Genomic DNA, 12,994 nt, shown 5'->3' on the forward strand with positions numbered 1-12,994 from the left:
AGAACTACTGGTACCTCTGTCTCCACCTCCCCAGTGATGGGATGATAGGTTCGTGCCACTGCTCCCAGCTTGCTGGAAGTTTCAGGCCACTCTACATTCTTTGACAGGTTCAGGAGTTGTTCTTTGGGCATTTGCCCACATGATGCCTAAGTAACTATATCCTGTCGGGGTTAATTTTGTAGCCATGGTCATGTTTAGGGCCATCACATATAGGGCATTTGTCATAGCTATTTTTCTGGTTGGATGACGATCTCAATGTAATATTTTGGTGGGATCTGTAGTACCTGGGTTTATTGATTTTGTAGCTGTGAAAGGAAAAAATGAATAAATAATAAATAAAAGGGCATATTTATTTTTATAACCTCATGGTGAGAGAGACATGGCAGAGCTGTGCAGTTCATGGCATGTTGGACAGGGGTGTCAAAATAAGGACCAGTGGCTTAACCTCCTCCCTTTTTTTTTTTTTGAGACAGGGTTTCATGTAGAGTGAATTCCTGATCCTCCTGCCTTCACCTCCTAAATGCTGGGATTACAGACATGAGCCACTACACCCAGCTTGGCCTTTTCCTTGTCCCGTTTTAGTCTCTGGAACTCTAGTCCATGGGATGGTGGTCCCCTCACTCAGGGTGGGTCTTCTCTTAGACACTCCTCTCAGGAACACACTCATCAAAGCACCGTGCCTCACCAGTCTCTCAGCTGACACAATCAGATCAATTGACAGTGAAGACCTACTGTGACAGGATCCCAGGCTTCTCCGTGTAAGCCTGTGGGTGGGTCGGGGAGCTCAGCAAATCTCAGAGGGCTCCAGGGACAACTTTGAAGAGGTCTCATAACTCAAGCTCATGCAAGCAAACTGATTTTGTCCTCTGGATGCAATGGAGTGACCAAAAAGACATCCAGGATGTCCTCAGGCAACTGGTGTGTGTCATAGGCCATGAATCATTTTTACTGGCCACTCAGGGCTAACAAAAGGAGATAGTATCAGCACTCCTGTTATTATTACCTCTTATAGAAAGACGAGGGCCCTCCTCTTCCTTATCTGCTATCAGCCACTTGGCCAGGCCTGGAGAAGTAACCTACTGAGCTCTCCCCTAAGCATCACTCCAGAGACCTAGCCTCTAACCTTGCTCCTTGTCTGTGAAGAACAAGGGATGTTCTGGCAGTGTCCTTAAGAGCACACACCACAGCTGGGAGGAGGCTGTGGCTGCTGGATGTCCCTCCTGTCTGCCTGAAGGAAGTAAATGTCAACAGTGGCCCAGCTCTTTGTCTTCCATCCCTCCCAATGAGAACTGAAAATTTGCCTTCATGAGTAGAATCCCATTGGCATACAGCTGGATCCCTCTGGTGGCCTTTCTGCTGGATCTCCCCAACACCGGCCATATGCACACATATTTTGGCTTGTAGCACAGTCTCTTGACTTTTGTCATGGGTGTAACCTTAAGAGATGTATTGCCTAATATCTAAATGGGTCCCCCAAGTTATCTCAAGAATACATGAAGAAATGCTTTTCCTCAGCCTGGGAAGTAGACAAAATGTGCAGTGTGATGGGGGTGACTGATCTCATCACCTGGGCACCTGAGATTGCCATTCGGATTCTAGCCTGGGTCACAGTGGTCTGACTTGGTAGCCTCCCCCAGAATCAGACAGCAAGAACTTCTCTCATTGACCCCTGGATAAACAAATTTGTGAAGACTCCCTGCAACAAGCCCTCAGTTTCTTTCTATTTTTCTCTTTTATATCCATGTTATGGTTGCAGCCAAAAAGTGGCTTAAGAGAGTGGGGGTCAGTTGATCGGCAACTGGTCGAGTTCCCTTCCTTGTCAGTCAGCACATGCCCTCCTCTGCCTGCCACATGAGCACACTTCTGTGGTTTCACTGGGAACAGTACCGTGTCTGTTCAGGGCTTTCTCATGCACACCTTTAATCCTAAGACTCAGGAAGCACTGGCAAGTACAAAACTGGGAGATTAAGGCCAGCCTGGTCTACATATTGAGTTTTGCTAAAGTTTTGATCCTGTCTCAAAAAAAAAAAAAAAAAAAAAAAAACAGTGAGTCAGTACTTTTTTTTTCTTTTTTCTTTTTGTAGAAAAATGGCTTTCCTGGAACTCTCTCTCTGTAGATCAGGCTGATCTCAAACACACAGAAAGATCCATTTGTCTATACCCAGCCCTTAGTAGTAGCTCTCTGGATCCAACCCATTATTATTATTATTTTGAGGCAGAGTCTCATGTTACCCAGGCTGCCCCCACATTCTCTATGTAGCACAGACTGGGCTTCAACTCACAGAGAATTCACTCATGTCTACCTCCCAAGTGCTAGTGTGTATATGACAGACAAAGGAACCCAGGGTCACATGCATCCTACGCAAGCACTCCATCAACTGAGCTGCATCCCCAACCTCTATAAAGGCTTTATCTCTTTGAAAATGGATGACAGACATGACCACCATGCCTGACCAAGAACATGTGTGTCTCGTATGTGCCTGTATGTGTGTGTTGTGTGTGGTGTGGTGTGTGTGTGGTGTGCTGTGTGTGGTGTGTGTGTGGTGTGCTGTGTGTCGTGTGTGTGTTGTGTGTCTGGTGTGTGTGTGTGGTGTGTTGTGTGTGTTGTGGTATGTGTGTAGTGTGTGTGGTGTGTGTGTGGTGTTGTGTGTGGTGTGTGTGTGGTGTGGTGTGTGTGTGTGGTATATTGTGCGTGGTGGGTTGTGTGTGTTGTGCATGGTGTTGTATGTGTGTGTGGTGTATTGTGTGTTGTGTGTAGTGTGTGTGTGGTGTGGTGTGTGTGGGGGTGTGGGGGGGTGTTATGGTGTGGTGTGTGTGGTGTGTTGTGTGTGTGTTGTGTTGTGTAGTGTGTGTGGTATGTGTGTGGTATGTTGTGTGTGTGTTGTGTGTGGTGTGTGTGTGTGGTGTGTGTGTGGTGTGTGTGTAGTGTGTGTGGTGTATGTGGTGTGTGTGTGGTGTGTGTGTGTGTGTAGTGTGTGGTGTGTGGTGTGTGTGTGTGTGGTGTGTGTGTGTGTGGTGTGTGTGGTGTGGTGTGTGTGTAGTGTGTGTGGTGTATGTGGTGTGGTGTGTGTGTGTGGTGTGTGTGTGTGGTGTGGTGTGTGTGTTGTGTGTGTGTGTGGTGTGGTGTGTGTGTCTGTGTCTGTTGAGGGTAGGGTGTGGGATGAGAGTGGGGTATGGTGTACTGGGTATTTCATGGCCCTTATTCATTTGCCTTGTAAACCACTCCCAGTTTCTGTGTTGTTTGTATTTTCAGCCCCATGCTGCCATCTTCCTGTCCGTCCCTGTTTCTGAGGACTGTTTCAGGTGACTAGAGATTTCAGTAGGACTGGGGGACCTTGACCTTGCTCTGGCACTCATTTGAGAGCAGAGCTGTTGTCTTAACCTTTTCTGTGACCGTTGTTCCCTTCCACAGCATCAGCTGCTCTCTAATATGTATAACCCCATGCCTTACACCTCTGTTGCCACTATACATCAACCCACTTTTTATCTCCATAGTGTGCATCTTTACAATCAGCACCTGGTCAGCTTTGACAAAGCTGTGATCCTTTTCTAGAGAACAGCGCCACTATCTGGCCAAAGCTTGTATATCATCCTGAGCTCCCTTCCCAGCTCCGGTCAGCTCTACCGTCTGTCAGCTCTCATCCTTCCTCTTTTCATAGCCACCATGAGGACCCTGCCTGTCTTTTCTTAGAACTGGTCCCTAGCCTCCAGAGGAGCACACATGCCAAGATCACCTAATGGACACAACTGGTTTTATTTCTCTGCCTAAGAGGTGACGTCGGGCAGGAATAGGAACAGAGAACCTCCCATGGGCTGTACTCTGCCAGCAGCCCTGATGCTGGTGGTTGGAACCCAGGTCTTGGAGCTGTCCAACAGTGACTGGGAGCTGCTGAAGAGGTGCACTCTTGGCTGGACAGGCCACTGGCTTCAGCAAGGGACCCTCCGGGCCTCACCGATGCCGCTTGCGGATGCTCTGTAGCTCCTGGAAGATGGTGCTGAAGCTAGGCCTCTGCCCAGGCTCATAGGCCCAGCACTGCTCCATGAGCCTGAAGACTGCATCAGGGCACAGCTCTGGGCAAGGCAGACGACCCCCTATGAGGACAGGTGCAATGCAGCAAGTATAAGATGGGATCAGATTGCTTCAGATTCACTGTCCTTAAGGAATCAGTCTTGTGTACTAAGAACCCCAAGATGGAGGCCTGGGTTCTAACCTCTAGCCCACCATGCATAAACAAGCTTGCCACCTGTGGTAGCTACAGTCTGTTCTTATCCTGCCCCAGTAGGAGGTTTTAAGGAGGAAGCATTTGGGCTGGAGCATCTCAGCTAGGAGCTTGGCCCTGAGGCACCATCGTGTATCCGTGGGCCTTACCTTTTTCCACAAACTCCCGTGTCTGTTGGTTGGTGAGGTTGGGATAGGGTGAGGCCCCCAGGCTGAAGGTCTCCCACAGCAAAATGCCGAAGCTCCACACATCACTCTCTGAGGAGTAGCGGCCTACAGAAGAGGAGAGGCACCATGAGGAGACTATCCACATTCAGGGACCCAGAGCCCACCCATGCCCAGCCATCAGCCTTGCAGCCCAGGGTAGATAAGAATCAGGTACCATAATTAAGAGCCTCAGGAGCAGTCCACTTAACAGGGACTTGTCTGAGGCCCCCTGAGGCTGCATAGATCCCATCAGCTTCTTCTCGAGACATCCCAAAGTCACTGATCTTCAGGACATTCTTCTCCGTCACCAGGCAGTTCCGAGCAGCCAGATCCCTGTGGGAGGCAGGACAGACAGACAATGTTGTTTGCCTAGCTGGGTCAAACACTAGGAGGTGACTCTGAGAAGTTCCTGCTGTGCAAACAAGCAGACCTCATTGAAAAAGTTGCCATTGCTTGTCTGTTATCCCAGCACTGAGTCATATTTAGAAAGAAGTGGTCCCTCGAGCTCATTGGCTAGCTAGAGTCACCAAATCCATTAGCTCTAGGAGACACTCTTGTCTCGAAAAATAAAGTAGTAAAAGATTAAGACACCTAACACTGATTTCTGGCCTCCACACACGGCTATATATGTGCATATGTACCCGCACACGTGGGCACGCGCGTACCACACACACACACACACACACACACACACACACACACACACGGTGTAACTCTCAAACACAAGGTGTTAGAGACCGGTTTAGCCTGGAGAGCTGATGACGCTTACCGGTGGATGCAGCACTTGCTCTCCAAATACTCCATGCCTGCAGCTGCGTCCCCCACCATCTGCAGCAGAGTCTTCACCCTCAGCCGGGCTCCCTCGGTCCGCAGGAAGGTGAGAAAGTCGCCCCCTGGAGGTGAGGACAGCCTTGAGCCTGGTGGGGGATGGGAGACAAGCTGAGCCCTCACCCTGGAGACCAGCGCCTCCACTCACCTTGCACCAGCTCCATGACGATGTAGATAGGCTGCTTCTGTGTGCAGACCCCGATGAGACGCACAATGTTGGGATGGCTGTACTGCTTCAGGATCCTGTGGAGCACAACTGCTTAGGCTACGCGTCACCTGTGCTCACAGCCTTCAGCACCCGGCCCTAGCGCCCACCCATGCCAGCAGCCCTGGACCACAGGTGGAGTCCTCCGGGTCAGTGCCTCTTTGCATTATGGGTAAAAGTCGGATATGAGAGGACTCGGAGGATTAAATGCCAGGCTGTGCACAGAAGAACCCTTTTAAATTAGCAACCTCCAGTCATGCTGATTTTATCACCCACCTGGCTTCTTGAAGAAACTTGGCCTTGAGGTCAGGTGGGAGCGTTTCTCGACAAGACTTCACAGCCACCGGGGTGTTGTCTGCTCGAAGGCGTCCACTAAACACATCTCCGAAGTTTCCCTGAAACAGTCCTGGGCTCCTACCACAACTTCTGGTACAGCTGACTTCTCATTTCAAGGAAACAACCCATCTTGTTCCCACAGTTTATGCGCACTTGTCACCCTAGCTCTCTAGGAATTTGCCCCCTGGTAGGGACACAGAAGTTCCCTGTGCCACTTTCTCTGAGAAGGGAAATCCAGGAAAGGAAAAGCATTCTGATTGGAAAGTAACCGCATTACATTCATAGAGGTGCTTGGTAGGAAGTCCTTCAGCAGGCAAGATCTGGGGTGGGGTGCTGGCTGCTGGGAGCCTAGGAGTTGTTTGCTAATTTCTGAGGAAGGAACCAGGGTATAGGCTGGAGTCACCTTGAGTCAGGGAGACCCTCTAGGACTCTGAGGTGAAACCCAAGGTGGGGCTTGGTGAGGGGCCTGGAAGGAGCTGGTGAGGAGGTAACAGGAAAACCCCAGACAGCGGGAGGATCCTACCCTTCCACCTACCCTTCCAATCTGCTCCCCCAGCACCAGGTCCTCATGCTTCAGCACCCATTTGTCCTAAGGAGAGAAGCTGAGTCAGGAGCCGCCAAACAGAAGAGGTGCGGGGCCCTGTGAAGGGCTAAACAGCTCTCCTGCGGACACTGTTTGTCTTGGAGCATCCGTGTGTCATGTCACATTGGCTGATAGAGTTGGTCCTATCAGGACATGCTCAGATAATCTGGCGAATCAGACTGATTCGCCATGGGTGGGAAGGCATCCCAAACAGAGGCTGGCCACCTTGTGGGGTAATGCCCACTTCACACTCTGAATGTAGACTGGGGCGTGTAGGCTAACCTGTAAGTCCTAAGCCCAACATGGGCCAGGCTGGCCCCAGGCTCACCTTGGGCACTGCCCTGTACAGGACAACACCACTCTTCTTTGTAAGAGGCTGCTGGGAGGACAGCAGGTGGTTGATGAGCAAAGGGATGCTGGGAAAGCCATCCCCTTCCAGCCGGTACAGGTTCTGTGAGACAGTGAGACAGAGGTTGGGGGTGTGAGGGAGAAATGAGCTCAGCAGCTTCCTTTGGCGAGGGGCCCTGAGCCCTGGGAGAGGACAGGAAGAGCACAGGAGGGACAGGGACTTCCCAGGACACAAATTGGAGGCAGTGGGATGTGGTACCCACTCTGCTCCTTTCCTGTGGTCCCCTCCAAGTTAGAGAAGAGGCACCTAAGGTGCAGCAGCTGCTCCCCATTCTCTAAAAGTCATCTAGGCCATTTCCCTGGAGAGGGGAAGGAGAGGAGGGGTAGGGTCCAGAAGGCTCAGGATCCCAGCCCTACTCACATCTGAGGATTGGATGATGAAGTGTCGGGGCTGGCCATCCCACAGCACGGACAGCACATACTCCTGCTTGCCCTGGCTTTCCCGAACCAGGAAGTCCCCAGAGTGTGTTAGCAGCTCAACCACCTCTGCCCGTGGGACAGCCCCATGGTACCACAGCTGCTCATGCAGGGGCTTCTGCACCTCGGGAATGAGCTGCAGTGGTGGAGGGATCTGGAAGGAGCATGTAGGGGTCATTGGGGGAGAACACTGCGCTAGCGTGTGATCTCTCTGTGTCACATACTGTCATCCTTACAGCTATCCATATGACACTGGAGTGGCCTGGTCAAGCTCACTCTGAGCACAACTGGGATGGGAAGCCCGGGCTAGAGGATCCCAACCACATTGGTACTTTCCTCCCCATCACTCCCAGAGCACACAGAGTAGCCAAAGCTGATGGGCCCTGCAGCTCACAGGGGTGATGGGGAGAGGACATGGGGATTAGCAGGGCTCGCAGATATCTGCAGCCTGGAACTCCAAGGAAGAAAAGGGTGCTCTCCCACTCCCCACCCCGCGCCCCGCGAAAGCAGTCTGGGCAGGTCCTTCCATCTAGGGCCTGGAAGTCTGAGGAGCATGTCTGAGTCTCCTGGCCTGGCCTTAAGTAGATGGGCAGAGGTAGAGGCCCAGCCTTCGTACTACTCACAGAGAACTTGGGGCGGAAGATTCCAGAGAAGTGGCTTTTAAGGATCTCCAGTGTGGGTGTCCTTCCCCCCTCTCGCTCCTGCTCCTGAGGCCAGGGACAGACGTCAGCGGGTGGCCAGGCTTAGGGAGGGGGAGGGCAAAAATGAGGAGCACAGCCCCTGCAGGTAGGCTGGCAAGGGAGGGCATGGTGGTGGCAGGGCATCTCACCGCGGAGGAGGTGGAATGGCGGTCATCCTGAAGGAGTGGCACGGCCGGGGGCTCGCCGGTGCCTAGCTGCGCCATCTTGCTCTGCAGCAGCTCCTGCTGGGCCTGGAGCTTGTCTTGGCTGCACAGTGCTACCTGTAACCCCTGTATTGCCTCTTGCAGCACCTGCTTCTTGCCCAGAAGCTGCACCCTGCAGGCAGGAGCAGGGCAAGAGGAGGGCGAAGAGAAGCTCAGTCTGGTTTGCATGCACAGCTGAGGGGAGCCAGGAAGCTGCTGCAGGTGGGGCCTGCTCACCGCTCCCTGGGGTGTGTGTTCTGCTCCTCATTCCTCAGCTCGCTCTGCAGCTGACTGACCATCTCCTGCCGGCTCAGCACCTCTTTGGTGGCGGCAGCCAAGTCATCTGTCACAGAGGTCAGCCTGCATCCAAGGACAGGAGACTAAAAGCTGCGCCCCAACCCCCATACCACATGCACCCCAACAAAGCCAACCTAGCCTGGCCACCTAGCTAAGGGTTCCCTGCCCACATCCACACATGCAGCCCACCAGACTATCACCCACGTGTGCTGCACGCTCTCCAAAGTCAGCTCGTTCAACTGCAGCTCCCCGGGCTCCAACTGTTCACCCTCTTCAAGAAGTGACTCATCAAAAGTGACACAAGGTGGGACATCAGGGGTGGATCTGTGGGTGGACAAGGCCTTTCAGTGACTAGGTCAGAAGTCCTGGGGCCCAGAAGGATCAAGGATAAGGGCCTGCTTACCCATACTGTCGAAGGAAGCCTAAATACTCAAACTCGGGCTGGATACGGGCAGCAGCTGCAGCCAACTCCCGGTGAATGGATGCCACATCGTCCTGCACCAGACTGCTAATCTCCAGGTATTCCTGCAGGATGTCCTTCCTGCATCCCCCCCACCCCATGGAACCACTGAGTCATAGGGCCTCAGACTGGGCAAGGAGGACAACTCAGCCTAGGACACTGGTTCAGCCAGTAGCAATTCTAAAATGGATGATGCCCCCACCCCACCCCCACCTCTGCTCATTTGCAAGTGAATGACTTTAGGCAAATCATGTAAGGCCTCCTGGCCTTCTGCTCCCTAATAAGATTATAGGCAGACAGGCATAGAGATTCTGTGGGCAGTGCCTGGTACACAGGAAACAATCTGGAGCTAGGCCCCCAATAAATCTGTAAGGCACTGATGTGCTGCTGACCCCCAAGTCTGTATCTCCCAGGTCTCATAACCCCCTCGCCACCAGTTCCAGGCTTATGTTTTACTACTGTTAGAATGGAGCGGGCTGTGGGCTTACAGGATGCCTGCCATCTCCTCGTGCAAGTCCTGCAGTGACTGCAGCAGGCCAGGCAGCATGAACTGGTGGTGGTGCTGGTGGTGCAGCTGTGCAGCCCTCACGCCCAGCACGTAGCGGTTGTGGTGGGCAAAGAGCTTCCACAGGCTGCGTACATATTTGTCTTTGGCCTTGTCTCGATCCTTGTCTGGCAGATGGGAGGTAAGAGGTGGAGAGGGACATCACACACACACACACACACACACACACACACACACACGAGCGCGCGCGCACGTGCACATGTGCACGTGCACATGTGCACTCATGCACACATGCAGGGGGTTGGTAATCCAGAGGCCCAAGCAACAGCCCCATCCCCTGGTCACCAGGGTTTTCTCACTGCCAGGAAGGAAAACCTCAGACCTTTGCTGGCTTCCTGGTACTTGCGCCTGGCCTGGGCACTATCACGAACCAGGGTCCGGTACTGGCTCTTTAGCTTTTCAATGTCCTGGCTGTGAGTCTGGAAGAAAAGAGAGTTCAGTGTCGGGAGGAGATCCTCAAGCCTTGGAGTCCCAGCTGAGCTAACGTCTTGGAAAAGTTATTATCCAGGCTGTCTGGTTAGCCAAACTCATCCTTCTGGAAGAGTCGGGAGGCTTCTGGGGAAGCTGGCAGCTAAGGTCAGGATCAGAGGAGCTGAGTTATAAACATGCTGCTGAAGGAATTTGGGACGGGCCCCAACTACCTGATGGCAGGTAGAGTTGCCCTCAGGTATGCATATTCACATGACTCCACAATCAAAAGCACCTTGGGTTTACCTGGAACTCACTCTGTAGCCCAGGCTCAGACTTGTGGCAATCCTAGCTCTGGAGTGCCAGGATACTACACTCAACTTCACACTGAATTATTAGTACCTTAAAGATTTGTTTCATTGCATTTCCGTGGGTGTGTAGAAAGGCATGCCCACCAAAACCAGATGGGGCTGTTAGATCCCTGGGAATAAAGTCGTAGGTGTTTGTGAGCTTTGTTTGATGTAGGTTCTGGGATCTGAACTCTGATCCTCTGAGAGAGCTATCTCTCCAGCTCTTAAGAAACTACGCTCAGGTGTGTGTATACACGTGAAGATAGACGTGCACATGCTATAGCACACATGTAGAAGTCAGAGGATATCGTGTGGAACCCAGGGACCAAACTCAGGCTGACAGGCTTATCCGCAAGTGCCTTTACATGCAGAGCCATCTCACTGACCCTTGGTTTTCTTCTGTTCTTTTTTCTTTTATTTTTTAAGACAGGTGCTGCTCTATGGTCCAGGATAACCTGCAATCTTCTAGCCTTTGTTGCCTGAGTGCAAGGATTACAGTGCAAGGATTACACCTGGCTTGTGCAACTCTTAAGCTTCCAACATTTTTATTTTGCATAGGGTCCTGCACAGCATGTTCTTGGTAACAGGAACACTAGGTGGCAGCGACAGACTATAATTCTCTTGCTTAGGTGCTGGGACACAGTATGCACGTTTCTCCATCTGTAACTGATTAAATTCATAGGCTTGGCCAGCTAGTAAATATCTCAGGCATGTAAGCCATAGAGTCTGCAGAAATTACTTTATTCTGTCACTGAAATAGTCCTAAATGATGGGAGGACAGATGAGCATGGCTATGTTCCCACAAATGGGCAGACACTTGAATTAGAACTGAGTTAGGAAAGGAAGGTGGACCACAGGGGGGCACTGTGGGTCTACGGTAAGACCTAGTTCTGTGGCGATGAAAGGGGTGTGGTCCTGGAAGGCTGACCAGTGAATGGGACACAAAGCAGTTACACATACCCCAGCCTATAATTGAAGAGCTGCTGGAATTCAGACCTAGGCAGGACTCTGCCTCTGGGGACCTGGGAGGAGGCATCCCAAGTCCCTCACCCCTGAGCTGTACTGATCTGAGCTCCTCTGAGGGAAGGGCTAGCCTCACCCGTCCTGGACTTCAGCCCTCTGCTCAGGCACAGAGAAAGCACTGATAGGCTCTGTGGCAGGTTAGCCTAAGTTGTCAGAGGGAAGGAGGAAGCTGCAGCAGGGCCAGACAGGCCATCCTGGAGCCAGCGACTTCTGCTTCCCTAGGCACTCTTGCACAAAACTGTTCCTTATTGTGACAGAGTCCTCTTGGTGCACACCTACCTTGGTGAGCTCCTGTTGCAGCTGCTGCCACTGCTCGTTGTAAGTCTTTCTCAGGTGCTGTCGCTCCCGGATCAGCACACTCAGCTTGCTCAAGGGCCCTGAGTTCAGGTCTTCTGCATGCTGTCGCAGCACGCGGCTCAAATTCTCCGTCTGGCTTGTTATCTCTGCCCAGGACTATGGCAGTGCAGGATGGGGAAGCGGGAAGAACATGACAACGGCCCCCAAGCCTGGGCTTGCCACATCGCCAAGCCCACTTGTAAGGGTTTGGGGAGATGAGGGTGGGTGGAAGCTCACCTGGCTGACGTGGCTGTCAGGACCACTGCTCCAGCTCTGGCCTCCGCTTTCCTGCAGGGCCATGTGGTGAAGCAGCCCTGCATATTCCCGGTCACTCTTGACCCTCTGGGCCATCCACTTCCTCATGCCCTCCAGCAAGCGGAGCTCAGCTTCCTGCATCTGCTGCACGGCACCATGACCCTGGGGGCTGCACAGCTCTGAAGAGAAGCCCATAATGGTGTCCTGGGGACAGAGACCAGGTCATTCAGTGGAGACAGAGTAGCAGCTGGAGATGGAAGAACAGGAAAAAGAGGCTAAGGGCTAGTAAGGTCAAAGAAGGCTACAGGCAGGACATGGGTGGGGTCCTGCCCAGCAGAAATACCAATAGGTACAGACAGCAGCCTGGGCTGGGGACGGCCCTTGCTGCTTCCTGTGTGCTGGGCCAGGTCCCAGAGCCAGTGGTCCCTTTTCCAGGAACCAGCCTGGAGAACCCGACTAGGGTCCATAACCTACACTGTTCCTCGATGTTACTGGACCCTGAATCAGGGTCCACGACAGTGCTGTTTTCTGGACGGTAGCGTCAGGGAGCCACAGAAGGAATCATGCCACTGGGCTCTCCCGTCCTTCCCAAGCTCCTAGCCCCACCCCAACAGGTTTCAGGCTCCCAGAACATCTGCCTGGCCCCTTTTCAGTGCCCACCCACTGCCACCCCCTGCCTCACATAATGTCCTGAACTTCCTTGGTAGAGTTACCGTTCCCTTTCGTGGGGCGGCTGCTCCCCGGGGCAGGCAGCAGGGGACCAACTCGACAGGCCCTGAACCCACTCAGCTCAGTTCCTGATTACCAGCTTCCTCCTCCGTGGTTTCAGTTGCCTCAGGCCCCCAGGGCGGGTCCACTACAGGGAAGGGGCGGGCTGGAACTCACAGGCCCCCCTACTCCCCACTCTGCATGCCCTGGGCTATAGCCTACAGAGGCAGCTCAGCCACGGAAACGGAAGGGAGGAGGAGGCCGGCAAAGAATGGCCATGCCTGTGCACCAGACACTCCCAAGGGCCCTGCAAGGTCCAGTGAATACGGGGGAAGGGACCCAGAATGGAGTGGGCGTGGACTGAAGGTGAGGCCCCACCAAAGAGTAGCACCCAGGGTGAGCAAAGTCTGGGGGACAAATGTGAGTGCTGGCAGCATGCTAAGGTGTCAGAGGGATGCAGGAGAGGAAGGAGACCGAGTCCTGTCCCTGTTCTGGATTCCCTAAGG

At 53.0% G+C, this 12,994-nt stretch overlaps 1 protein-coding gene across 1 annotated transcript; it reads right to left on the bottom strand.

Moving 5' to 3' along the window:
- Nucleotides 1-3,741: 3,741 nt before the first annotated feature.
- Nucleotides 3,742-12,640, bottom strand: Fes (FES proto-oncogene, tyrosine kinase). Its single transcript, XM_051206566.1, has 19 exons — nt 12,494-12,640; nt 11,763-11,984; nt 11,469-11,642; nt 9,731-9,827; nt 9,332-9,515; nt 8,787-8,924; nt 8,588-8,707; nt 8,324-8,446; nt 8,033-8,219; nt 7,827-7,910; nt 7,148-7,357; nt 6,707-6,829; nt 6,331-6,384; nt 5,736-5,854; nt 5,403-5,497; nt 5,196-5,319; nt 4,602-4,759; nt 4,370-4,492; nt 3,742-4,092 (listed from the first exon to the last, which is right to left on the bottom strand). Exons 2-19 carry the CDS (start codon nt 11,973-11,975, stop codon nt 3,950-3,952), a joined length of 2,469 nt encoding a protein of 822 aa, XP_051062523.1. The 5' UTR covers nt 11,976-11,984; nt 12,494-12,640; the 3' UTR covers nt 3,742-3,949.
- Nucleotides 12,641-12,994: the final 354 nt, after the last annotated feature.

Source organism: Phodopus roborovskii, unplaced genomic scaffold (assembly GCF_943737965.1).
Source record: "Phodopus roborovskii unplaced genomic scaffold, PHOROB, whole genome shotgun sequence".
Classification (NCBI taxonomy): domain Eukaryota; kingdom Metazoa; phylum Chordata; class Mammalia; order Rodentia; family Cricetidae; genus Phodopus; species Phodopus roborovskii.

What these genes read in the sequence shown, in the direction of transcription:
- Fes (XM_051206566.1), bottom strand. Translation starts at nt 11,975, where the DNA reads ATGGGCTTCTCTTCAGAGCTGTGCAGCCCCCAGGGTCATGGTGCCGTG. An exon ending in TGCAACAGGAGCTCACCAAG is followed by an intron (nt 9,828 to 11,468) that starts GTAGGTGTGCAC and finishes CTTTTCTTCCAG; the next exon opens with ACTCACAGCCAGGACATTGA. An exon ending in AACACACACCCCAGGGAGCG is followed by an intron (nt 8,220 to 8,323) that starts GTGAGCAGGCCC and finishes TCCTGCCTGCAG; the next exon opens with GGTGCAGCTTCTGGGCAAGA.